The following is a 27,935-nucleotide window of genomic DNA, read 5'->3' as shown; positions in this document are numbered from 1 at the left end:
CACAAGATCAGCAGTTCAAACCCACCATTTGCTCCTTGGAAACCCTTTATACAGAGTCATTATGAGTTGGAACTGACTTGAAGGCACTTAGAACAACACAGACATATTATCAGGAGAGACCAGTCCCTGGAGAAGGGCATCATGCTTGGAAAAGTGGAGGGTCAGTAGAAGAGTGGGAAACCCCAACCAGATGGATTGAAACAGTGACATCAACTCAAGCCTGACAATTATGATGATGACACAGGACTAGACAGTGTTTCATTCTGTTAATTTCATATGGTCACCATGAGTCGGAACCAACTTTATGACACCTAGCAACAGCAAATTAAATTTGTGTGTGTGTGTGTGTGTGTGTGTGTGTGTGTGTGTGTGTGAGTGTGATGGCTGGAACTTTTAAAAGGATATTTTGAAATACTTTTAGATTTACAATACAAAAGAGTTGTAAAGATAGTACAGAGAGGTTCACACAGTGATTGTTCTAAGGTGTATGTGCCTCATTCTTGTCCTTCCCTTTATAGACTTGATTACTGTTGAGTGAAAATTGAGTCATGGGGGTGAGTTCATTTCCAGACATAAGGGCTGTAGTCTTGGGGGTTCCACCAGTCTCTGTCTGACTGGTAAGCTTGGATTTTTAGTTTTGTTCTACATTTTTCTCCCACTTTATCCAGGACTTTATAATGCAATTCTTTTCAGGGAAGTTGGTAGCCCAGCATCATTAGTTCTTCAGGTCTCAGAGTCGTGGTGACTGATGTTCACATGTGGGTTCCAAGCATCTTCAGTTTTCATCATTCTTCTTTCTTCCTCACATGGAGAGACCAATAGTTGTGCCTTACATAGTTGCTCATGAGCTTTTAAGATCCCTGTCACTACTCCCCAGATCAGGATGTATGACTCATTCTCTTAAGGTGTTTAGCTATGTCTAAGAAGTTTTCAGACTTTACAACCCTGTATGTTTCACCACATATATGGATATATTTGCAGCATTGGTAAATACGCATATACAAATGTTCTCTGTCAAAACTATATATATTCATGGGTGTACTCTCCCTCCCGCCCCCGTTCAACCTGAGGGTCTACTTAATGCAACTACTCATTGTTGTTGTTAAATTGTTGTTGAGTCAGTTCCGACTCATAGTAACCCTCTATAGGGTTTCCAAGGATACACTTCTTTGTGGGAGCAGAGAGCTTCATCTTTCTCCAGCAGAGCTGCTGGTGGGCTTGAACCACCAATCTTGTGATTCAAAGTCCAGCGTTTATCATGCAGAGCCACCACACTCCCTATCACTGTGGCTGCTGGATTTTGTATATAGCAGTATTTACTGGTCACCTCACCTGTTTAAACTGTATTTTCCTGGTTTTACTCTCACCCTGTTAACGCTCAGTTTTTCTGTTAGACTCTCTCCCTGCTAGCCCTTTCAGATGGACTTGTGCCCACATCTCAATATGTTTCATTGCTCACCCATCCTAGATACAACTCTTTATAGGTGACTTTTGAACCTGTGCTTACAATACTGATCCGCTCTTATAACTGCTGGCTATAACGTCATAAAAGCTCAACGATTGTATTGCTTGTAGTTTAAACTTCTCTCCAAGGATTCCATCAGTCTCCTAGGTTTGGAAAGCATGGATTCAGTCTGAATTCCAGTCTCTCCAGTCTGCTTCCACTTCAAGTTCTGACTTCCCAGACTTCTTTTCCTCTTGTCCTTCTGTCCAACTTGAATATAGACCCTCAGAACCTTCTCCTGAAGTAGCCTCCCAGTCTCCCTTTCTCTTTTACTCTTTTTGTGCAGATCCATAAAATTAATCTTCCTGCTACTGAAATCATTGTTTAATCATATCACTCTACTCAGAAGCATGTTATTTAACAAATAATGTTCTCACTTTTTAGCCTCGTATTTAGTCCACCCTCCAAATTTGCCCTTCAACACACACATATACGTCGTTGTTAAGTGCCATTGAGTCAGTTCCGACCCATAGAGATCCTGTATAGGGTTTCTAAGGAGCAGCTGGTGAGCTAGAACCGCCAGCCTGGCAGTTCAAACAGCTTTGCAGTCATACAAGCAAATGCCTTTCTATGCCCCATTCCTTCCATAGTTACTACCTAGGGAAGTCCTAGGTGGCACAAGTGGTAAAGTCCTGGACTACTAACTGAAAGTTTGGCATTCAAACCTAGAGAGGTACTTTGGAAGAAAGGCCTGGCGATTGAATTATAAAAGGTCATAGCCTTGAGTACCCTGTAGAGTACAGTTGTACTCTGACACACCATGACTTACTGTACAACTTGGTTGTATTGTTCTTGCTATTTAAAATGTCATTCCTCCCTTCAATCTCCATTTTTTTAACAGCTTTATTGAGATATAATTCACATGATATACTTTATCAATTTAAGATACATAATTAAATGAGTTTTTCTATATTTACAGCCATCACCATTGTAAATCTTAGAACATTTTTATCCCCTAGAAAGAAATCCTGTATTCTTCCAGCCTCCTTTCTCACCCCACCCTTCACCCCTACCCTAAACAATCACTAGTCTACTTTGTCTCTATAGATTTCCCAGTTCTGGAGAGTTACTCTAAATGGAATATGTGGCATTTTGTGACTGACTTCTCTCACTTTGCATGTTTTCAAGCTTCATCTGTGTATAGCATGTATCAGTACTTCATTCCTTTTGGTTTTTTAATAAGCTTTTTAAAAACTGGTGATAACCCAACATTTGTCAGTTTCACATTTTTCATCAATCCTAGTGTGGCGCTGTGTATTAATGCACTAGACTGCAAAGTCGGTTTGAACCGCAAGGTCAGCAGTTAAAGCTCACCAGCCACTCCTTGGGAACCCTATACAGGGTTGCTATGGGTCAGTAACCGACTTGACGGCAGTTAACAACATCACACCAATTACATCAATCATGTTTTACAACCATCAACACTCTTTGTTGCCAGATTTTCCATAACCATGAACAGAAACCTAAATAGTTATTCCCCTTTTCCTCCTCATTTCCACTGGCTCCTAGTAACCACTGACAAACTTTGTCTATTCTAGCTATATCGGACTGCAGGTGGTCCCTATGTTTTTGTTTTATTTTAAAAGAAAAAGCACCTCTCCTTTTGTTTATCACTTTCCCCTAATGGTTTTAAAAACCCCAAACCTGGACTCTTGCACCACGGGTGGGGTACAGACAAATGAGGCGGAGGACGTGACTCTGGGCTGGACTCTCAGGCTTGGGCAGCGGAAGCGGTGTTGTGGACTAGGGGTGGGTATGGGGGACAGAACAGCAGGTAGAAGTGGGTGTGCTCTGCTCCTCCCCCTAATCCCACTCACTTCCTCTCAGCCACAGCAGCGGCAACAAGGAGGACTGGAAGCAGACTCCCCAAAAGTTTTAATACAGTGTTCACAGAACATCCAAATCACAACAGAACATATGGTGGACGTTAAAGGGCATACACCTGTATTTCATACAGGATCACACATTTATCCTTTCGTGACTGACTTCAGTCAGCATGATCTTTTCACGGTGCATCCATGGGGTTGTATGCATCAGGTCTCATTTCTCTTATGGCTGATTAATACTCCCTTAAATATTACATATAATGCATAAATAATGTTCCACTCCATGTATACATTCATCTATTGATGGACATTTAGGTTGTGTCCACTTTTTGACTGTTGTGAGTAATGCTCTAGTGTACATTAACAGGTATCTGTTCACATTTCTGCTTTCAGTTCTTTTGGGTACATGGCTAGGAGTTGAGTGTGTTACAGGACTAAATGGTAGTTCTGCTTTAACTTTTTGAGCCATCACAGCAACTGTACCATTTTATACTCCTGCCAGTAATAGAGAAGAGTTCCAATTCCTGCATGGGATCACCAACATCTATTGTTTGTAAAACATTTTAGTGGGTGCCTGATAGTTTTTTTAGTGTGTATCTTAAGTTTTTCTATGTGTGAAACTGTGTTGTCTGCAGATCCGGTTTTGTTTCTTTCTTTCCGATCTGGATACTTTTTATTTCTCTCTCTTGCCTAAGTGCCCTGGCTAGAATGTTCAGTAAAATGTTTTAAAAAACAAAAGTGGCAAGAGCCTATTTCTTTGGTTTGTTCTTGATTTTAGGGGAAAGCATCCATTCTTCCAACATTAACTATACAATCACACAGTACCCTGTGGTTGTTTGTTGTTGTTTGTGCCATTGAGTCTGTTCTGATTTATAGCAATCCTGTATAGAGTTTCCAAGGAGCATCTCGTGAGTTTGAACTTCTGACCTGGTAGTTCAAACGGACCTTGTGATCTAGTGCTTTATCCCACCACACCACACCAGGACTCCTACACAGTACCTTACACGTCATTGAATCTAGTGTTCCTAATCTGGATTACTGTTGGAGGAGAAAAGAAAAGCTTTTATAGACCAAATAAGAATAAGAAGTGTACTAGGTTAAATTAAACAGGGTTCAAATTGCTGAATACCCTTAACATGTTAATATGCCTGGCAGAGCTCCACCACCTTCAGGAAGCCCCCAGATTATGAGCTTCCAATTTATGGACAGTTCCTGCTTACCTTAAATGTTTTGTAAATTTGCCTTCACTTTGAAGTGATTGAACCAACCCTTACAACAGATTCTTCTTCAAAATACCTTCGATTGAACAATGAAGGTAGGAGAATACACAGGAAGGAGAGAACGAGTTAAATAGAAGTAAATACTGTTAAATACACAATTGTGCAATAATAGCTGTCTGGTAGGTAAAGGGGCTGATGCACAGAGTGTGGGAGTATAGCCACAAGTACAAAGTACTGACAAGATATTTGTACATGGGTACTTAAATTTGCTAAGAAGCTCTGGTAGTACAGAGGGTTACGCCTTGGGTTGCTTACTGTTAGGTCAGCAGATCAAAGCTGCCAGCAGCTCTGAGGGAAAGAGATGAGGCTTTCTGCTCTTGTAAAGCAGTACAGCCTCAGAAACCCTGTACAGAGTCGCTGAGTCAGAACGGACATGACAGCACACCGCCACCACTGTATCCATGAATGTGGTAGAGCATCCAGGAACAAAATTATGAAACCTTCTTACACATTACCAAACACCTTGAGGGAATGAAATGATGGGCCTAGGAGCTCCAGACCATAGTCTTGGGGGACATCATGGTCAGTTGGGATAGCTTAGTCTACAAAGATAATGTATGTCTACTTTTTCGAGTAGCAACTAGGATCTTGAAAACTCATGAGTGGGCATCTAAGGTGCAACTGTTAGTCTCTCTCTGTGTGAAAGAAAGAAGAGTGATGAGAATTGATACTTGGAATCAACTAGTCCAATGGGCCAATGCATGTGAACATCAATCACCAGGACTCTGAGACCAGAAGAACTAGATGATGCGTGCCTACCACTACCAACTGCTCTCAAAGGGATCACATTTAGAAGGCGCTAGAAAGAGTAGGAGAAAATGTAGAACAAAAGTCAAAATTAAAAAAAAAAGGCTGGGCTTACGGGTCACATAGAGACTGTAGGAACCATGAGACTGTTATCCTCTACCATCCTTCAGGTCTGGAGTGGAATGCCCCTCTCATGGTCCAATTTTCAGTTAAGCAGCAGATAGGTTAAGTAGGGGGCATAACACTAGTAAGGTACGTTCGTCATGGAATGGTCAGCCATTCAAGATCAAAAGGGCAACCTTTACCTAAGGGCAAAGTTGAGAAGGGACGGAAAGGAGGATGGACTGACTGGTAATAGGGATCACAGGAAGGAAGTGGGATAACTCATGCAGGGGATTATGATCATTGAGATGAAACAAAGAATATGATTTGTTGAGTGCAAAACTGATGATCTTTTCTGTAAACCTTGTCTCAATTCACAGTAAAAAGATGAAAAAAAAAGACCAGATTTACTGGTCAAGAGCTTAGAGGAACCTGAGACCATGGCCCATGGTCACCCTTGGTTTGGAATTGAACTCACTCTCCTGGCTCAATTTCCAGCCAAACAGTAGATCAATATGTTAGGGGTTGGGGTGGAGTGGGGGGAGAAGGAAGCAACACCATTAATGAGGTATGCACACCATGGAACGTCAACCATTCAAGATCAAAAGGGCAGCATTTATCTAAGGACAAAATTCAAAAGAGTTGGGAAAGAAGGTTGAACGGAAACAATCCTAGGAAGCAAGTAGGATAACTGATGTTACGTGGAGGGATTGCAACCATTGAAATGAGTTGTTAATTGTAAAACTGATTGTTCTGTAAACCTTCACTCAATTCACTATAAAAAGTTGCTACACATGCAGCTTTTAAGTCACTGATAGGGCTTCAAGCTTTTTCTTGCACTAAAGTAAGGCCAAAATTAGAACTGTGTACAACGATTCCGACTTACCTGCAAATCCAACTTAAAGACAAATTTAGGACTACATCGTACTGATAACCTGGGGACTGCTTGTATACCTTTTAACATCTCCCAAAGGTAATGTTGTATGTAACTGAATACATCCATGTGAAATTTCAATGTGGTTGAATCCTTTACGTGAGGGAATGAAAGGCTAGGAGAGACAATTTTCCATGATGCTTGCTTTTTAATGGAGTTCAGAAAGTTTTGAAAGAAGTTTCAAAACTAATCTGTTTTCAAAAGATAATGAAAAAGAAATAGAATTTGATTTTAAAACAGAAAATTTATGTGCCTACTCACAGCTCACTTGGATGGTGTGAGTGGGTGTTGGATTAGGATAATTGGATCCACTTAACCAAGGGCACTTTGCCCAGCACAGAATTGAATGGTCTCTACCTTCAGAAACTGTTTCAAGAGCATGGATATATTGGTTAAACTCATAATTACAAAGTACTAAAAGTGACACTTTATCAACCACAAATCTAGTGTGTCATTAAAACTAGAGTCATCAAGTATAATTTAGTTGGATTTTGGAAGTTGAATTCTCAGAGAAAAATGAAGAGTGACTCTGATGGCTTGTTAAATTAACTTAAAGTCAGATCAGGAGAATCCCCATATTTCTTCAGAATCATACACAGATGACTTCACTTCAGTGAGAGTCTGTGGAGTCATAAGACTTCAGTGGCCATACCGGTATGACACTGCTGCCAAGAGCCTGAGCCAGCAGGTTAAAGCTCACAATGTTTTTGATGTATAATACGTTTTCTCGAAGAGTTTCTGGTCTAAATAAGGAGATGTACATACATATACACACACAGACTCGTATAATATGAGAAGTACTAGGAAGTTCAAAGAAAATAAACTGTTATATAGTAGCATACAGGATAGAGCATTGAATTACAGCTGAGTACAATGAAGATTTCATAGACAAGATGCCACTTGAGTAAGTCTTGAAACAATAGAGGGATTACAGAGCAGGTTTTTGAGTATAGATTTCACAGTTGTCCTTGAATTGAGTCAGGTTTACCTTGTTACTGCTCTAAATAAAGTAGTAGCTGTGTGAACAAAGGTATGGAAGCTGGGGGAGTCCCATTCTAGTTCAGTACCCAAGTAAATCTGGAGCACAGCATATCCAGGAAGTATGACTGGTCTGGAAATTCAGGATAGGACCAGTCTTTGAAGGACTGTGAACGCATGCTGAGGTGTTTGGACTTTTCTTTTGTAGGTCATTTTGGAGCAGAAGAGATGTGATCAGATCTTTATTTTAAGAGTAAACTGGTGGCTAGTTTACTAGGGAAAGAAGCTAGCAATGACTAGCATTGCTGTGAACCTCATCAGACACCACCCCCGCTTCCCTCCCTCCCCCCCCCCCCCCCGTTCCCAAAGAACCACAAATTTTTCTATATTTGTCTTACAGATCTATGTAGTACACTTATACATGGGTCATTTCATGACCAACTGGCCTTTGTAAAGTCTTTGAGTAAATTCTGAACATTGCTATTTTGTAAAGACTTCAGATAGGCTGAGTTTGAGTCAGGTGTTTTAAACAACAGAAAAATATCTTTGGACTCTTAACTATTGCAGTTTCACATTAGAAAAAAAAAAAAGTACTTTTAATAGTTTCAACTAGCCAGCCCAGGCCACTTCTCCTTTAACAGCTTTAATGGCGCATGCTTTACAGACCAAAAAAATCATCCATTGTAAGGGTACAATTAGTGGTTATTAGCACATGTATCAAGCTGTGTGACCAAAATCACATACACCTGACAAGATTTCCCACCACCCCAGTAACTTTCCCTCCATGCCTACTCCCACCCGGACTCCAGGTAATCCGTGCTTTGCTTTATAAAAACATCTTTTGTGGTGATTTTATATAAGTGGAATCTTGTAATAAACAGTCTCTTTAGATCACCCACATTGTAGCTTGTATCATCATTTTGTTGCTGAATAGCATTCCATTTTGTGTTCTGGTGTGGCCCTGCAGGATAAGCACTGGATTGGTAACCACAAGGTCAACAGTTCAAACTCTTCATCGGCTCCTCAGAAGCCTTATACTACAGGGTCACTATGAGTTGGAACCAACTCGACCACACACCACCACCACCACAGTTGTATTTTATCTATGTGCCAGTTGATAGACATAAGAATTTTTCCTGATTTTAGCTATTCTGAGCAATTACTACTATGAGTGCTCTTGTGCATGTCTCTGTGTAGGTATTTATTTTCATTTCTCTTGGGTGGATTCCTGAGAGTAGAATTCCTGGATTGTATAGGAGCTCTGGTAGCGTAGCAGTTATGAGTCTGACTGCTAACCTTAAGGTCAGCAGTTTGAAACTACCAACTGTTCCGTGGAAGAAAGATGAGGCTTACTGCTCCCGGAAGGATTTACAGCCTTGGAAACCCTACATAGGATTGCTCTGAGTTGGAACCGACTCCATGTCACATAACCACCACTACCATCCTAAGTTTGTTTTCTACTTTTTAACTATAAAGTAGCGAAACAATGTTTATAGACAACACGGTCATGTTTATAGTTCATTTTAAAAATTGGGTTTGTTCTCGGCTCCTGAGAGAGAACCTCTAATACCTTAAAATTTCCTCAGTGGCTGGAGTCTTTGGGATTTGTGAAGGCTAGAAGTGGGACTGGGAGACTGGTGGCTCCAAACCATAGCTAGTTGGCAAGTTATGTTAATGAGGTAAGCATTGGGTGGGGGCCATCAGGCCATAAGGATCCATCACGTGATATAAGCCCAACCTCATGTCAGCACAGGGAGGTAGAGGTTGGATTCAGCCACGTGGGCCATGGCTCACTCAGTTATGCCTACGTAATGACACTGGCTCTGGACACTGAATCTTCATCAGCTTCCTGGTCAGTGAAAGACATCAGTGCTTGGAAGGGTGATGCATTCCTTTCTGGGGACATGGGAAGCTCTCCTAGACCTTACCCTATGTGAATTATTGAACTTGAGAATACTAGGAGCTGCCAGGTCAGAAGTAAGCATTTCATGGGGGGGACCTCTAAGCTTGGTTTCAAAAGTTTTGGGCAGACTTGGCAATCTGAAGGACTGTGCCCTTTACCTTATACATAGAAAAACCCTTGTTGTTGTTGTTAAGTGCCATTGTATCAGTTCCGACCCATAGCGACCCTGTATAGGGTTTCCAAGGAGCAGCTGGTGAGTTTGAACTGCCAACCTTTTGCAGTTCAAATGGTTTTGCAGTCTAATGCATTAACCCATAGCACCACACCAGGACTCCTTAGGAATCTACAAAAAAACCCTGTTAGAATTAATAAATGAGTTTAGTAAGATCCAAGATCGGTACTTAAAAACTACTTTATTTGCTACAGTAGTGCCACTACTGACCATCTAGAGCAAGGCCTGACATTTTCATGTCCAATAATAAACTGAGCTGCTTGGTTTTTGTTATTTATTAGATGCCATCAAGTCAGCTCTGACTTATGCACAGCAGAATGAAAATCAACAGAACGAACATCCCCACAGCCACTAGTGTTTGGGCCCATTGTTGCGGACACTGTGTCAGTCCATCTTATTGGGGGCATCTTTCTCTTTGCTGACCCTGCACTTGACTGTCCTTTTCCAGGGACTGGTCTCTCCTGGGACATATCCAAAGTACTTGAGACCAAGTCTTGCACCCTTCCTTCTAAGGAGGACAGATTTGTTTGTTCTTCTTTCTGGTAGTCCGTGATATTTTTGGAAACCCTATTCAGGGTCTCTATGAGTCAGACATGACTCCACGGTACACCAGCAACAACAACAACAACACTGTTCAAATGCAGCACTTCTTCTCTGGTGTTCCTAATTCATTGTCCAACATTAACATACATATGAAGCAAGTGAAAAGACCATGGCCTGGGTCAGGCACACCTTAGTCCTCAGAGTGACATCTTTGCTCTTTAACATTTTAAAGAGGCCTTTTATAGTAGATTTGCCCAGTGCAGTATGAGCTCTCTTAGGAGGTAATAAAGTTACCCATGGTAATAGGTATATAAACAGAGACTCTAAACTAGCTAGGAGTCCTGATGTGGCACGTTGGGATAAACACTGGACTGCTAACCACAAGGTCAACTGTTCAAACCCACCAGCTGCTCCTCGGAAACCCTATACAGGGGCGCTGTGAGTCGGAACTGACTCGAAGGCACTTAGCTACAACAACTGGTAAAGCGATGTTCATCCTTGCGCCATCTATCCCATACAGTACTCAGGTCATAAATAGAAAACCTGTGTATCAGTGGGTTTGAATTTTAGATTCGGGATCTTATACTATCATAGTTAGGTGAATTAATAAGGTGGCAAATGAAGGATAATGAATGAAGTGAGAAAGGTTAGTAAACTTCCCTGGATGTTGGAGAGCAGAGTTTAATATTAGACTGAAACTTTCGGTGTGGCTCTTGAAGCCCTATTATCTTAAGTCTCACACTAGAGTTGAAGCCATGACTCTGCCGTGAGATCACCATTGCCTCAGACCTATGGTAATTGTGTAACTAGACTCATCCATACTGTGTATATTATTCCATACTTCAATAAAGTAGCAGAAAACATTGAGGTCTTAGCATACATAAGACTTTTAATGTGCAGTTTGACAGCTGTTGCATGCTGCTTTCAGGACTACAAAGATTACTTGGGCACTGCTGTGTCCTTCTGTGAGACGTTTTATTCTCAGCCATCACACCCTCCCTCCCACCCACCCCCCCGTCCTTGCGCACTACCATTACAATGATGAGAAAGTCTGCTTGCACTACAGTGATGTGTTTTGAATAGTGCCCATTAGTTTTCCGTAGTTACCCTTAGCCTGCATGGTAGCCTTCAGTTTAATGGCCTTTTTTATGTTCATTCATTTTATTTTATTTCCCATCGTGGTTTTGTTTATTTCTTTTTGTTTTTTTGTTTTTTCTGTTCTCTTTTTAAAAACCGTCGTGGTTTGCCCTTCATATTCCCCACTGTTTGCACATGACAAGATGTTGCCATCCCAACATTACCTCCCACTTCACTGACCAGTGCCACTACTGACCATCTAGCACCAGCCTCAACAGGACCACTGCCTTCAGCTCCTCGGGATGTCGTGGCCTCGCTGGTCTCTACCCGCTTCATCAAATTGACGTGGCGAACCCCGGCATCCGATCCTCATGGAGACAACCTAACCTACTCTGTGTTCTACACCAAGGAAGGGATCGCTAGGTAAGTGCTCTAGTGGCTGCACACTCACACTCACCCCGCCTGTGTTGTGCAGATATGTACACGTTTTTGGTCCAGAAAACTCAATCACTAACCAAGATGCATCTTTCCCCATTTTAGGTCATTAAAAAAATATTCCAAAACAGACTGAGAATTTCCTGGTATTCTTCCCAGCCTCTCTGAGACAAGTTGAGGAGTGTGTGGATGGGATGGGGGAGCAAAAATATTTAGATGGAAGTATTAAAATGTAAGGCTACCCTTTTTTCAGCACAGCTTATAGGAAGGATATGGCTTCCTTAGAATTTTCAGATGCTAGAGATGGATCAAGGCAGACTATTAATTTATTAGAGTAAACTGAAATGAATATTTGCCTGCGTTCTTATGTGGATGTGGGCTGCTGAGCTCCAGAAAGTCTCCTTGATGATGCAAGAATAGTTACTGACAACACGCCATCTCTGAGTTGAAATTGACTCAGCAGAACCTTACAACACCAATCTTTCTAAAACAGCATTTTGATTAAATTCTTCTCTATCTCCATTTCTCTCAGAAAATCATAATGTTTTTCCATTGCTTATAGGGAAAAAAAATCCAGAATCTTCAGAGTGCTCTACACTCTGACTGTATTTGATCTATCCAACCTTATTTTTTTCCTCTTCCCCAGTTTGATCTCAGTTTCTAATGACACTAATCTTAGTCCTACCACTCTAGCTTTTTCCTACGTGCTGCTGTCTTTAGCCATTTCCTCCTCCCCTTTTCTAGCTAAAATACCTATCCCTTTTTATGTATGAGGATAAATCAAAAAGTATTGTTACTAGGGCTCCAGTTCATGTGTACACAGGTTTATTCCAAACAAAACATGTTTAAACATGTTTCTGCCATCAGTGGATGGCTGCAGACACATTCTCTCAGCAATATGCTTGTCTTAATCTCATTAGGTGCCTTTGGCAAAATGGTCCCTACAAAGCAGAGGCTTCTGAGGGGATCTACTGGGCCAGTTATATCCCAGGCAGGGATGTTGGCTCAGAAAACTATGGTGACTGGATTTGAGGGGTCCAAAGGGATGGCATCTTGATAGATTTTCTGAAAGGACACAATCATGGGGTCTTACTGAAAGAAGTTTTAAGAAAATTGATACTGCATTGGTGAGAAAAAGGCCAGGAAAATTGCACTGAGGAATTTTTTTCCATTATGACAATACAGCTGTTCATGTTTCCAGGGTACAAAGTGCTGTCCTCTGTGAATTTCCTTGGGAAACTGTACCTCATTCACCCTACACCCTGACCTTGTCCTTTCAGACTTCTTTTGGTTTCTGAAACTCAAACCACTTTGAAAAGGAACACGTTTTGAGTCCCTTGAGTATGCTAAAACTGCTTTCTTGATGTGGTGTAAATTGAAGAAAGCAGAATTCTTAAAGAAGGATCGGAGAGATGGAAACACTGCTTTCTGAAATGTATAGACTTAGATCAAGAAACAGTAGTTTCACATTTTAATACTTTTGTTTAATAAAGGGTTCTGTGATTTTATAGCAGTATCTTGACTCACCCTCTTGTATTTGTGTCTGTATGTGTATATACTGTCAGTCAATCCTTCTTAGCCTGAGTGAAGCCCCATTAAAGCCACCCCCCATAGCCTTACTTTTACCAGCAATATTGGCACTTGACCATGACAGCACATGATCTTTTTAGGTATGTTCGTATTGTTTTCTCAACTGTGTTATAAATTCTTTGAGAGGAACTATGCTATGTGCCATGTATCTTTAGTGGGACTGAGTATGTGGGGATTCAGTGGGAAGTAAATTCCTTCATTATGCTCTGATTTCACACCAAAATAAGAAAGCCAAAATCTCCGCTTTAGTTAGAGCCCTGACACGTGAAACAAAGTGTGCTTTCTGCTGGCATGAGAATGAGGGCAGACACAGAGAAGAGCAGGAATGCCTTTCCCTCCTCACATCTTCCTCTGTCTCCTCCTTGTCTGTCAGTCTCAGCTAGCACTGCCCCAGGCTTTCCTTGAATACCCTCCCAGAGTTGAGCTTTCAGGCCTTGCCACACAGTGTACACTGGAGCCAGCTTATTCCCAAGTGAAATCTTCAGGACATTTGGAAAACCTGATAGTATTTGGTAGCTTGAAATTGATCATGGTTGGAACTGTTTTGCTTTTTTTTTTCAGTTTTTCTTTTTTTTTAACTTATTATGTCTATCTTGTTCAACTTTATTTAATCTCTCCAACCTTATTTCAGGTATTACTGCTACCTGAAATAGAACCTCGTATAAGTAATACTCAATAAATATTTAAGTGAAAAATTAACTTCATTTCATGGAAAACTAATAGATGATTCAGCAAAATGTGTTGTGATAGTTGTGGTGAGAAAAATAAGTTTTAGACCTATTTTACACCATGTCCAATAACAAATTATAGATAGATTATTGATATTATTGTTTTTAAGTATCATTGAGTCTGTTCCAACTCTTAATGACCCTGTATAGTGTTTCCAAGGAATGACTTTTGAGTTTGAACCATCAACCTTGAAATTCAAACTGACCTACAGTTCACTGCTTATCCTACAGCCCCACATCAGGACTTCATAGATAAATTATTGTTGTTAAATGCCGTCGAGTTGGTTCCAACTCACAGTGACCCAATATAGCGTTTCCAAGGAGTGCTGGTGAGCTTGAACCACTAACTTTGCAGTCCAGCACATTACCCTGCAGCACCACACCAGGACTCCATAGATGGATTGTTGTTGTTGTTAAGTGTTGTCAAGTCGATTCCGACCCATAGCGACCCTGTATAGGGTTTCCGAGGAGCAGCTGGTGAGTTTGAACCATCAGCCTTGCAGTTCAAATGACTTTGCAGTCTGACGCATTAGTCCATAGCACCACACCAGGACTTATAGCTGGATTATTAGATAAATATTTTTTAAACCTGTGAATGGACTGGAAGAAAGTATTTTTCATCATTTTGGGGGGACTAAGAAAGACCTTTTCAAGGAACCTAGAAAATTCTGGAGCCATAACAGAAAGACTGATGGAGTTCATGATACACAAAACTCCATTTGATAAAGCATTATAAACAAGATAAAGGTGTCAAGTAGCAAACTGAAAAAAATGTTCTGTACCATTTGTAAAAGATAATGTATTGATAATCCAGTTTAAAGAATGATAACACATCAGTGTGTAAAGATACTGCAGAGACAGAAGATATGAGCAGGTGATCATCGCAGAAGTGACAGGGATCCCCATTAGAGTTAAAAAGAGAAGGTTTTCACCAAATGCAAAATAATGAGTTCTCGTTTTTCATCCATAAGGTTGGCACAAATTTTAAGTTGATACTATCCAGTGTAAATGAGTGAACAGACTGAGATGAAATTCATTCAAGGCTGCTAGTGGCAGTATATGGACTCCTGATATGATGCTGTAGGGTAAGCATTGGACTGTGAACTACAGGTCAGTGGTTCAAACCCAGCAGCCACTCCTCAGAAATCCTATAGACAGTGGCTGTGAGTAAGAACCAACTCTGTTGTACTTAACAACAACAACAACAACCATAGCAACAGTATAAATTAGAATAGCTTTCAGGGAAGGTGATTTCACAGTGTTTTTAAATCTTTTTTTTTTTAGTCTTTTTAATGTACATACCTTCAGCTCAGTTATTTCATTTATACTTATCTGTCTTCAGATAAATACGCACAGGGAGCTCCTACAAAATATGTGTCATAGCATTGTTAATAACAAGCAAAAACAATAATATAAATGTCCTTGATAGAGCAATAAGCAAATAATACTTGCATGGTCGTGTGGCGTATGATGCAGAAATGTTTAGATCTCTGTATTTTGATGTATATGTCGATACATAGATGAGTGATTCTCAGCAGGGGACATTTAGCAACATCTGGAGACATTTTAGTTGTTACTTGATGTGGTGCTGTGGCTAATGCTTTCACCGCAAGGTCAGTTTGAATCACAAGCTTGGCACTTCAAACTCACCAGCCACTCTTAGAAAACCCGTTCTATGAGTCAGAACCGACTTGATGGCACTTAACAACAACAACTATGCTTAAAGGATAAGATGCTACCGGTATCTAGTGGATAGAGACCAGGAATGCTACTGAATATTCTGCAATGCACAGGACAGCCCCCATGACAAAGAACGGTCTAGCTCCAAATGCCAACAGTGCTGAGAAACCCTGGAATGGAGAGATACGGTCTTGGGATGTGGGAGGTTTTCAGGAAGAAGAATTGGGGCTTCAAAATATTTTTTTGAATTATATATACTTTGTATTTAAATGTTTTTATAAATGAGAATGCATCACTTTTAAAATTATAATGAATGGATACAGGGTTGGAGTAAGCAGGGATGATCAACAAATGAAGTTGGAATTGAGAGATACAAGAATTACTGGGACAAGAGGACAAGTGTGTATAAAGGAAGAGGTGCCATAAGGTCCAATTGAATTTGTGTTTTCTCATGTGTGACTTTTAGCATGGTGAGAAAGCTAGCCTAACTGGCCTGGAGTTTGGGACAGGAACTAGTGACCCCATAGGTGACACTCTAGGAGAGCACTGAACTTCTAACCACAGGATCAGTACTTCAACAAGCCCATCAGTGGCTCCATGTGAGAAAGTTTGGCTGTCTGCTCAGGTAACAATTTACGGTCTGAGAAACTTGATACAGGATCACTATGAGTCAGAATCAGCTTGATAACAGTAGGTTAGTGGCGATTAGTCTAAAATTCATATCTGGAGCCAGATGTTGGAGATAAATCAGATAAGCAAGAAGGGACTATTCTAGTTTCCTGAGCAGGTGTGAAATTTTAAAAAACTGTTCCTAGTAAGACCCCTTTGGGAGCATTAAACAGGAGTAGAAGGGAAAAGGAAGAGAGTCGCAGAGACACTTCAGGTTAGTAGTATCTATGTTCATCAAGGCATGTAATGGAAACTGGCCTGTATTAAAATGAAAGCAGTGACTTGGAATGGATAGGATAAATCTGGGAAATATTTCCAAGGATGAGTCTTTGAAACTGGAGGTTTTGGGGTGTCACTTTGTTACTTTAAATTTCTGATTTCTGAAGAAAGACAATAAAGAAGTAGTACAAAACACACAAACCAGGAAGACTTTATTATAACTCCTGGTTTCATAAACAAAGTTTAGTTAACCTTTCTAAGCTTAGTTTCTCTCATTTAGAAAATGAGGGTAATAACTTTACTTCAGAGACTTCACAAGAAATGCGAGGCTATGTACCGTTAACTGCAGCCCCCACATCCCACATTTGAACATTCAACCACCAGGTGGCACTGTGTGCCTTGGTCATGAGATACAATTCTACTCGGTAGCTGAGTTGCCAGAGATTCCAAATGGTCCTAACTCATAATTTTCAACTATTAAAAGTTTATCATTTAATTAAAACAACTGTACTTATCCAATAGTAACTGCTAAATGGAAAGTAGAGAGCATGTCAGTCCAGAGATTGATAGCATTTTAGAGCTGGATGAAGATGTAGGGATCTGCTAGTCTAGTCCAGGAGTTGGCAGACCATGGGCCTGCCATAGTAGCTAAAGAATATCTTCCAATTTGCCTGTTGGTCTGCAAATACAGTAGAAACCTGTCAGAACGGGAACTTAATGGAACTGCCATGTTTTTCCTGGTTTTGAGACATTTTGTCTTTTGATAGGGTGCAGTCTTAACACTTTTCTAGTGGAAAATATTTGAGTTTTTCTTCTCTAACAGATTTCCACCGTATAGGTTCTGGCTTTTCATGTTTCACTGTATTTACTATCAGGTTCTTTAAGAGAAGTCTTCTGACTCCTGGTCTGATTATTTGATTTTAATACATGACGAAGGACACTAAAGCCCAGAAAGGGTTTGGTGACTGACTGACTGTGGGCACATAACAAGCTGGTAGCATTCATTGTCAGAACAAGAACTGGATTACCTAACTTCAGTCTAAAGTGAAATCATCCTTCCTCCCACTTTCTCTCTAGAAGAGAACTTATTTAAACTTTGTAAGTGCAAGGGGAGCAAAACAGACTTGTTCGATCTCCTGGAGCTTTGAATTTAGCAAAATATCTGACTTTTTAGAACTTACAAAAGCCAGAAACTACAAGGTGTATGAAACCATTTGAGATCCTCCTTTGGGTTCTATGATTTAAAGGTTTAGCTGAAGGAAAATACAGGTATTTATAGATCGTCTCAAATGTCTCCGAGCAGTGATTACTATTACCACAGTACTCTTTTTTTGCAGCAGGCCTAACTGATTACAAAGAACCTGCCTCTATAATATGGTGTGGGACAATGTTGAATTTCTTATTGTTAAATTAAAATGAGGTAGAATTAAAATAAGAAGTATAGAAAACTGTTGAAAAACACTTAAAATCCCTCAAATGCAAAGGTTCAGACAACAATCAGACAAATTGACATATGGTCATATAGATCTTTTAAAAAAAATTAATTGCTGATTTCAAGAAAAATTAACAATATGTTTAAGTAAGAATTTTATTTCAACAGATGAGATCATTCAGAATACTTTCTCCCACAGATTCGTTTTGGCTCTTTGATTAACTTTCTCAAGAGAGGGACACGTCTTTTCTCTTATGACTATAATTCTTAAAGACCCACTATTTGTCTGAAATAGTACTTCTTTGAAAATATTTGTTGAAGATTACTGTGTAGTATAATCTGTTTTTTACCATAGTAAGTGCAGTAGACTGAACATGCATATAGACGCAGTATAAACTCAGAAACATCAATATAGAGCTTGGAGTCGACCTTTTAAAGAACCTTCAAAACTGCTTTTCATCTCCTCAGATGACAAGACCACGGGATTCATTTGTACTGCTTGTATGGTAATGTTACTAAGTGACGTTGAGGTTCATACCAACCTTGTGGTCAAGTGTTTATAATAAGATTTGTCAAACATTTCAAATCAATTTGAAATCATCCAAAAGAGTACTAATTTGAAGAAATAAAGTATAAAATTCAGGTTAGGTTTACATATAGGATTCATTTGAATGTTAATGTTTTCCTTCCTAATTTTAAAAGTGATCACATCTAGTTTTTTTGTTTAAATGAGAGTCTCTTATCCAAAACATGCACAGTATCCTTTGGATTGTTTCTGTGAGAATTAGGACATAACTTATAAACCGCTTTCAGTTGATTTCCTGAAGAATCATCCTCTAAACTCAATGATTTCTAAAGCCTAAAAGATGATGACAAGCTACTTCATTTGAAATGGCCCTCCGAGCTCTCTGTGTTCTATGTGACAGGAAGTTGTGATTATTTATAACCAATACCAATGTTCAAGCCAGAGCGCCAGCAATTAGCAGACATGAATGGCCATGCTCTTTGCTGCTGTCATGTTCTATGTGCTGCCCCATCCCTAAATTGTTCACAGTTTTAGAAACTAGATTTAATTTGACCTAAAATTGTTAGACTTTGATCTGGAGTGGCGCATACAGTCTTTGTGATGAAAACGAAATGTTATATCTTCGAGATATTACTAATTAATGGTGTTTCTTTCTAAATTCTTCTTTGTCTCAAGGGAACGTGTTCAGAATACCAGTCGCCCAGGAGAAATGCAGGTTACCATCCAAAACCTGATGCCAGCAACTGTGTACATCTTTAGAGTCACTGCTCAAAATAAGCATGGCTCTGGAGAGAGTTCAGCATCACTGCGGGTAGAAACGCAGCCTGAGGGTAAGCCATCCACCTTTCCACTAGTCTCACCTGTGGGTAGAGCTATATGAAGGTCTCCTTGTGGTTATCCTTGCACACACCATAGAGAGACAGACCATGATAGTTCAAGGATCTCATGGATTAAAGAAATAGAATTCATTCACATAAAGCAGCAGCAAATGATAGCCAACATGGGCTAACATGCTGTACAGCAAGGTCAGTTTGAACCACAAAGTTGGCAGTTCAAGCTCACCAAGGGGTCGGAACCAACTCAAGGGCACTTAGCAACAACAATAGTGGTTCATTACATATTTAAATTTTCATGATCTTTTAAGATCTAGCCCAGATTCCTTTCAGAATCTTTTGTATCTCTACAGTTCTAGCATACATTATGCCTTTTATCTTTGGATTACGATTATGAATATATCTCATGTACCCTATGACAAGACTGAGTCTTTTTCATCTTTACATGTCCCACACTGTCTAATGTCAGGCTTTCCACATGAAAAAGATATTTAATAATTGTCAGTCAGATTGCCCTAATCTTTATACACTGAGTCCTGGTGTGGCGCTATAGGATAAGCACTCAACTGCAATATTGGTTTGAACCTCAAGGTTGGCAATTCAAATCCATGCAACAATCTTTATACAGACTGCACTCTTCAGAATCTCTTTTTAAATTTTTGTGCTAAATAGTGTTATTTCTGATTCAATTTCTTAGGCTTTTCTGCAATTAAAAAGTACATTAGATGGATTTATTTTATGTTGTAGTTAAATGCCGTGGAGTTGGTTCCAACTCATAGCCACCCTGTGAAGGGTTTCTGAGGAGTGACTGGTGTGTTTGAACCACCGATATTCTGGTTCAAACTGACCTTGAGATCCAGTGCTTATCCTACAGCACCATATCAGGACTCCAGACTTATAGATTTCTTAATACCATAAATCTTTGTTACAAACTATAGACGTGAAATTATAAGAAACAGTTGAGTCCTGATTGATGCTTTGTCACTTGAGATTTTTTTCTAGACTTTGCCTTCTGTCTGCATCTTCCAGTCTTCTTTAACGCTTAACTGCACTAGTTGGTTTGTTTGTTTGTGTTTGTTTGTTTGTTTTTGTTAACAGCCTCCAATAATAAAGATTTTATTTCTGAAAGTGGGCATGTGAGATATATGTGTGGAAGTTATTGATCAGAGAACCAGACAGATTAAATGAAGAATTTGCCAGTGAAATTATGGGAGTAATTCAAGAACTTTACCTTCTGGGTAGAATAAATGAAGTAAAAAAGCTAGGAACGTCACTTTCTAATGCTGTAGTAAATATTCACTCCTCAAATATTTATTTAGCACCTCTCATGCCAAACATTAGAAGAAAGACCTGGTGACCTATGTCTGAAACAGTCCTGCAGCGAAAGCTGTGGATCCCATTGTGCGAGGGTCTCCATGAGTAGAGGTAGTTAACATTCCAGACACCACACAAGATAGATGTTAGGAATGTAGGGGTGAATAAGATAGGAATTCTCCCTTTAAATAATGAGCAGTCAGTAAAGAAAGCCATTGATTATTTCTTTGATAGAGATTGAAGATCAGGGATCATACCCAGGCATTATTTAAGAGGGCTATAAGATTAGAATCAAGGGGTTGACTTAAAGGCAAAATAAATTCTCATTACAGGAAAGGATGTTGAATTTCACAGTTATCCTTGTTCAGACATGAGTAGGAGCATGCCATTCGATTTCAAACTCAGTTGCCTCCATCAGTATTCCTAGACAAGCTTTACACTTGAGAGTTAATTGGAGAATGAGAAAAACTTATTGAAGAATAAGAATAAGAGAGTTATGTAGAATAAGGAAAAATGACTGCAAAAGATAACTAAGTCAGGGCAGTTCCTAGGAAAAGATGAAACCTGAGGTTTGCCTTGAAGTATTTGACTTTGAGCGTTATGGAGGAAGGAAGCTGCCTGACCTGAATCTCAGAAATAGAATCCAACAGTGTCCAGACAAGGTGAGTCATGAAGAAAATGAAGGGAAAAGACCGCTGTATTTGATCAAGTGCAAAGATTCTCTCCTGAGTCTGTGAACCTTCTGAAAATGCATGAGAATGTTTGTGTGTTTGTGCATCTTCACATTTTTCTTGGGAGAGAGCTTTTGTTATTATTTCAGAGCTTGTGAGTCAAATTAGTGAGAACTGCTGGATTTGGAAGTTCACTGTCAAATTTAGAGTTCAAAAGAAAAGATGTAAGGAAGAGTAGGTCTGCTGAGTCATTCAAGTAGGCTACCTTGTGTCATTCTCTGTGTGTATGCTAGGCAGTGACTGTGTGAAAATGAGTAAGCCTTGAGTCTTATCTGCCAGGATAAAAGTTCAGTCTGTTAGCAGAGGCAGACAAGCAAATACGCCATTTTAATTGCATTAAAAGTGTTACTATTGAAGGGAAGGAGACAACAGCAGTATTTGTTCCAAAAGTTTGGCTAAAAGAAAGTAGTTAAATAAGACTGTGTATAGAAGGGTCAGCAGGTCCTGGTGATGAAGGTATTTTAGGGATAGCGAGAGAATCTAACATGTTTTGGCAAAAGAGCAGGAGTTAGTGGAAAAAGATATGCGTTTCATCTGGAGGTATTCAGCTTGTGTGGGGGAAGTGTGAGAGTTGGAATCCGCTCTTGAAAATATTTTACATATTTAGCTTTGCAAACCAACTTAAATTTTTCTCCCATTTATTATGCCACGGTGCAACTGAAAACGAAGGAATTCATTAGCGCCTTTTTAAGGATCATATTTGCCTACACTGAGCCAGTGAATATATTGAAAGTAATTTCAAGGGAATTCAGGAACTGTTTTGTTTTCCTTCTCCTTTAATAAGTTAGAGGAAAGTTTTCCATAGCAGCAAAAGTGTGACAAACCCCACCTGTTAGGCTGCACAAAATATGCTCTTAACATTAAATGAATAGCATGATTCACGAGTAAATATAGCAAACAACTGCTAGTGTAACCATATTCAGGTTTCTCCACTTTGATAGCAAAACTAGTCTTGAGCTGTGGTGATGTTTTTCCAAGAAAGCCACTTTGTTTTACATTTTGTTGTGGGTCCCCCCCCCCTTCCCAGCTCTTAAATATAATGATGTCTGTTACAGAAACACTAGTGCCAGAGAAATTGTTTTCAAATATAGAACATCTACCAAAGTGTAGGCATAGGCAGCTACCCAGGATTTGTATTTTATAAAGTAGTGCTGGATCCTGTCAGTCAAACAAAAGGATAGGGATAGGGAGGTATGTGAGCCATTGTGGGAGTTAGAACCAGGTAGACAAGATTTTGATCAACTAGTCATCCTGTCACATCTATTCTGCTGTTGTTGTTGTTGTTAAGTGTCCTCGAGTCGATTCCAACTCGTAACAACCCTGTATAGGATTTCCAAGCTTGGCTGGTGACCTTGAACCGCCAACCTTGAGGTTTAAACCAACCTTGCAGTCCAGAACACTAACCTGCAACACCGTACCAGGACTCCGTCAGTACTTCTAAGGGTATTGTAATCATCTTCTGACTGGTCTCCTTGAACCCAAGACTTAGAATACGCTCAATTCCTGGCTCCATCACTTACTAACTTCCCCTCACTTGGGAACAGTTCTTAACATTTCAACCTCAGTTTTCCCATCTCTAAGTGAAGATGATAATAGTATGTCTCACGTTAGGGTTATTGCAAAAATCAAATAAGAAAATATATGCAAAGCATAAATGTTTGATTATAAGTATTCAGTAAAGAGCCGTTTAAAAGATAATAATATTGTCCTTTAACCTAGTCTTATTCTCTTACTGTGTTTCCTGTATGCCTGTGTTCAGATGGCCATACTCCTGCTTGTAATGTCGTACTTTTTACCTAATACCTGTGGGAGAAAGTCCAAACTCCATAGCATTAAAGGCACTTCATTTTCTGGTTCCTGTCATCATTTTCAGCATTAACTTTTCCCACATTTATTCTCTATTTCAGTACCACTGTGTCTTTTCACATATCCTCCCCATTGACCCCTTGAATTGTCTTCTAGATATCTGAGCAAAATCCTACTCTTGATTCCAACAAGTTTTCCAGTCCTTCCGTTTCCTGCTTATCCCCTCCCAAAGCAGAATTAAGTACTCTCCTCTTTGTGTATGTGTTAACACCCTTACCCAAATCTATTAGCATATATCTTCATTCTCTAGTGTGGCTATAACAGAAATACCGTAGGTATTTACCACAGGCTGTAACAGAAACACCACAGGTGGAGGGCTTGAACAAACAAATTTCTTCTCTCTCAGTTTGAGAGGCTCGAAGTCTGAATCCAGGGAGGGGCAGCTCTAGGGGCAGGCTTAAATTCTGTTTCCTTGCATAATCTGATCTTTTATCTCTCAAAAGAGATTGATTCAAGATACATCCTACTCTAACACTGTCCTTTTAACATAAAAAAGAAAACCCATCCCCAAAGAGGGTTATAACCACAGAGACACAAAATACAGACCCATTGCCACCAAGTCCATTCTGACTCAGAGAGATCCTGGATTGGGTTTCTGAGGCATAGTGGTTACGAATCGGGCTGCTAACCTCAGGGTCAGCAGTTCTAAACTACCAACTGTTCCGTGGGAGAAAGATGAGGATTTCTGCTCCCGTAAAGATATGTAGCCTCAGAAATCCTGTCAAAATGAGTTGGAACCGACTCCACAGCACATAACAACAACAACAACAACAAGTCTTCATGGGAGCAGAAAGCTCATTTTTCTCCTAAAGGATGGCTGGTGGGTTTGAATTGCCAACTTTATAGATAGCATTCTAATGCTCAGGGGTTAAAACTAATACCATATATTTTGGTTGTTGTTGTTGTTGTTAAGTGCCATCGAGTCGGTTCCGACCCATAGCGACCCTGTACAGGGTTTCCGAGGGTGTAAATCTTTACGGGAGTAGAAAGCCTCATCTTTCTCCCGCAGAGCGGCTGGTAGTTTTGAACCGCTGACCTTAAGGTTCGCAGCCCGATTCGTAACCACTACGCTACCAGAGCTCGGGACATAATTCGACCTTTATCAGTATGCATGGCATTATGTGTAGCTATTTTCATGTCTGATTTCCCTTATTAGGCTGTGTTCTTTGTGGTAGTTGTTTTTGTGGGATTTTCAGCCCCACAGCAAAACTAGGACTTTATAAACCATAAGAAGGGTTCTGCAAGTTTTCTTTTTTTTTTAAGTTTTTATTGTGAACTGAGTGATAGTTTACATGGGAGAACATCAGTTTTACGTGCATCCTATCGTATTTTGTTTCATTGCAATGATTACAATCCCCTCCATGCATCATCATTCAACAGCATTTGCTTCTATTCTCTCTGTTTTGTTTTTGTTTTACTGTAAACAAAAACACTAAGGAATATATAATCATTTAAACAGCCATTCAAAGGGCACATTCTGCAAATTTGCCTCCTGGATGCCATCACACAGCTTTTCTCTTTCCATGAGTCTGGAGTCCTCAGCTGTTCTATCTCTCCATGTCCTCATCTCTGCCTCCATCTTTGGTGTTGCTGCTTCTATGAATAGGGTCCTACATTCCACTCATGTTCTTCTCCCTCAATGGTCCTAGGGTCCTCTGTTCTTGGACTGTAAGATTAACTACTACCCCTTTTTGTTACAGAACTTCTACCTTTACAATTGTGATGATTGCAGTTAGTCATGATAACAGTTACTCACTTTTGAATCATAAGAATCTCATCCCTGTTTCCTTTCACCAGACCCGTCTAGACAGATGAAAACTATTCAGTGGGAATTATACCTTCCCCCACACACACTGAAACTCAAGCCTGTCACTTCATATCTTTATCGCCTCCCTCCCCCATTTTAGGTAACCAATGTCTAAGTTGCCCATTCCTATCAACCCTTTGTACAGAGGGTATAGGATTTGATCCTTGATGTGGAGATTCCTTCCCTCTTACTTGCTATTTCGAGCTACTACATCCATAAATATAGGACACATTCCTCAAATTTGTAGCAATTTATACTTGTTTCCTTTATCAAAAATTTTTTATCTTCCTCTAGTTGAGTTCTAATCATCAAGCCATTGAAGTTAGGTCACATGGGTACTTCTTGTGTGTCTCCCCTCACTTCATATCAGCTAGATACTTCACTCTCAGCTCTAGTCCTCTGTGGCTATGTCCTTGTCCATTGGCTCAGGAATTCCCAGGTCTCACCAAACTTCAGACCAATCAGCCCTTCTTCTCTCTCTCATCCCCAGGTCGACGGAAGTCTATGAAACGTGGTCGAATTCAGTCCATATCTTCATTGCTGCCTTTCCCCCACTTCCACTCACCAGTAGACCAGCGTGGTCGCCAGCAAGCTTACATTCCTGCTCGTGTGTTCCCTTTGAGTTTCAGTCTTGGAGAGGAGAAGGGTTTTGCAGTTTTCATTTTTTCAAAATTATTTTTGAATCAATTTGAGATACTTCACAGATAATTTGTGGTTTTAACTAGACTCATGAAAAAGGAAATGCATTTAATTATATTATTATCCTAAAACCACTTCAATTAAATTACATGTTTCTTTAGTCTTCCTGATTCTTTAAACATAGCCAATATGATAATATTGCTGAGAATAGTTATTGAGGAGTGCAGTGGATTTCATTTATATCTTGTTCTCTTGAAATTTTCTTTCTAGTTCAGCTCCCTGGACCAGCACCTAATATCCGAGCATCTGCAAGTTCACCCACTTCCATCACGGTCACATGGGAAACACCGTTATCTGGCAATGGGGAGATTCAGAATTACAAATTGTACTACATGGAGAAAGGGACTGACAAGGAACAGGTATAAAGTGAAGCTATTTTTCATTCCATGTTTGAACTAGTAGAGTTGAAATGTATTTCTGAAACTCAGTATTGCTTGACTAGAAATCTGAGAGGAAAAGATTTGAAAATTACCATTTGACAGATTCAATTTCTGTGTGCCAAAGTACTCAGTCTTTTACCAGCAGGGGTCACTAAATATCTAGCAATATTTCTAAAGTAAATTGCGAATGCTTACAATTCATCTGCTTTGATCATTTAATAACATTTTATGAAAGGGGAAAAATCTGTATCTTGTATAATATAAAATTGGTGTAGTAAATTCTTTTATTTTGAAGCATTTCTTTTGACTTGAGTTGTATATGTATAAGTTGTTTTCTTTTATTCAAGGATGTTGATGTTGCAAGTCACTCCTACACCATCTATGGGCTGAAAAAATTTACTGAGTATAGCTTCCGAGTGGTAGCCTACAATAAGCATGGTCCTGGAGTCTCCACAGAGGATGTTGCTGTTCGAACATTGTCAGATGGTAAGTCTGTCTTTATTTGAATCAAATACCATGCTCAATGCCCCCGTGTCATAGGTAAAGGTCATAGGCTTTGATGTCAAGAAAATTCAGTTCAAACCTCAGCTCTGCCATTTTTTGGAAATGACTTTGATCAAGTTACTTAACATTTCTGAGCTTGTTTCCTTAAATGTAAAGTGTACACGCTTCCAACAGGGCTGCTGTAAGAATTCACTGACAGAGCATAGAGCATTATACTGTGCCTGGCACTGAACAGGCCTTCAGGATTTTTAGTTTTAGCTAGAGTTTTGTGTAAGTAAATACTATTATTTGTTCTTAACACAGACCATTTTAGGGCTGCTGGAAGGCTAGTCTTGCTGTATGTAACATCCTATTTGTATACCCATATTGCACTTTTCAATTCTTCATTGTTTTGTATGAGATTCGTTTCTCACCTGTAACTCTTAATTTCTAAGATAAATTAGTTATATACATGTACCCATGTACTTTTCAAAGTACAGCTTGCCTAAAAGATGAGTAGATAAGGTGTAGCATTTTAAAAAATTTAAAAGATACTATTTTTTTAAATAGGACAGACACTCTCAGAGCTCATTGTACCTAGCTGTTCATGAAACTATCATGTTTTTTAAATGTGTGTGTGTGTGTGTGTGACTGCAGCTCTTGTTTATAAACAGGCATGCTTGTTTAAAGCTCTAGGTTAACTCTTCTAAAGCAAATGGTCAAAGTAAAACATCATCAGTAAAGGGGCAGACTAACATAACATGCCTTCTAATGTGATGGGTTGATAAGGACACAACTTGACCTACATTGTATCCCTGCCAAAAATGTTTAACTCGACTCTGATCTTAATGAAACTAATAGACATGTCCAAATTGAGGGAAGTTATGAGGCAGAACTGACTTGGACTTTTAAAATGTATGAGTTTCATAGGTGGGACATGCAGGGCCGCTGGAGGAATCCTTTCAGAATCTAGACTAAAAAGACATGAGACAAAATGCATAGTGTATGATCATCTTTGACTAGATCTTGGATCTGGGAGTTAAAGCAGATGTACAGGGTACTATTAGTACAGTTACTTAATATTAGGGATTTATAGTTTTGTTGTGGTTGTTAAGTGCCATCGAGTCAGGTTTGACTCATAGTGACCCTGTATAGGGTTTCCGTGGAGCGGCTGGTGAGTTTGAACTGCCAACTTTACGGTTCACAGTCCAATGCTGATACTACAGTGCCATCAAGTCAATACTGTCCCATAGCAACCTTATTGCAGCAGAACAAAACACTGCCTGATCCTGGCCAACCTAACTACAGTTGCCATGCTTCAGTCCATCAATGCTGCCTCTTGGCCAGTCCATCTCATTGAGGGTCTTCCTCTTTTTCTCTGACCCTCCACCTTACCAAACATGATATCCTTCTCCAG

The 27,935-nt window shown here is 39.7% G+C and overlaps 1 protein-coding gene across 3 annotated transcripts in view; it reads left to right on the top strand.

Annotated features, from left to right (window-relative positions):
* NEO1 (neogenin 1) overlaps positions 1–27,935 on the top strand; it is a 275,549-nt gene that overhangs the window by 193,740 nt on the left and 53,874 nt on the right. For all 3 annotated transcript variants that reach the window (XM_006866510.1, XM_006866511.1, XM_006866512.1), the window contains exons 8-11: positions 11,390–11,549; positions 19,081–19,235; positions 25,866–26,014; positions 26,383–26,521. In XM_006866510.1, the coding sequence (XP_006866572.1) occupies positions 11,390–11,549; positions 19,081–19,235; positions 25,866–26,014; positions 26,383–26,521 (603 nt within the window). The remainder of the gene's footprint in view (positions 1–11,389; positions 11,550–19,080; positions 19,236–25,865; positions 26,015–26,382; positions 26,522–27,935) is intronic.

This window comes from Chrysochloris asiatica, unplaced genomic scaffold, assembly GCF_000296735.1.
Source record: "Chrysochloris asiatica unplaced genomic scaffold, ChrAsi1.0 scaffold00092, whole genome shotgun sequence".
Lineage (NCBI taxonomy): Eukaryota > Metazoa > Chordata > Mammalia > Afrosoricida > Chrysochloridae > Chrysochloris > Chrysochloris asiatica.
This window is presented reverse-complemented; position numbering and strand designations above follow the sequence as displayed.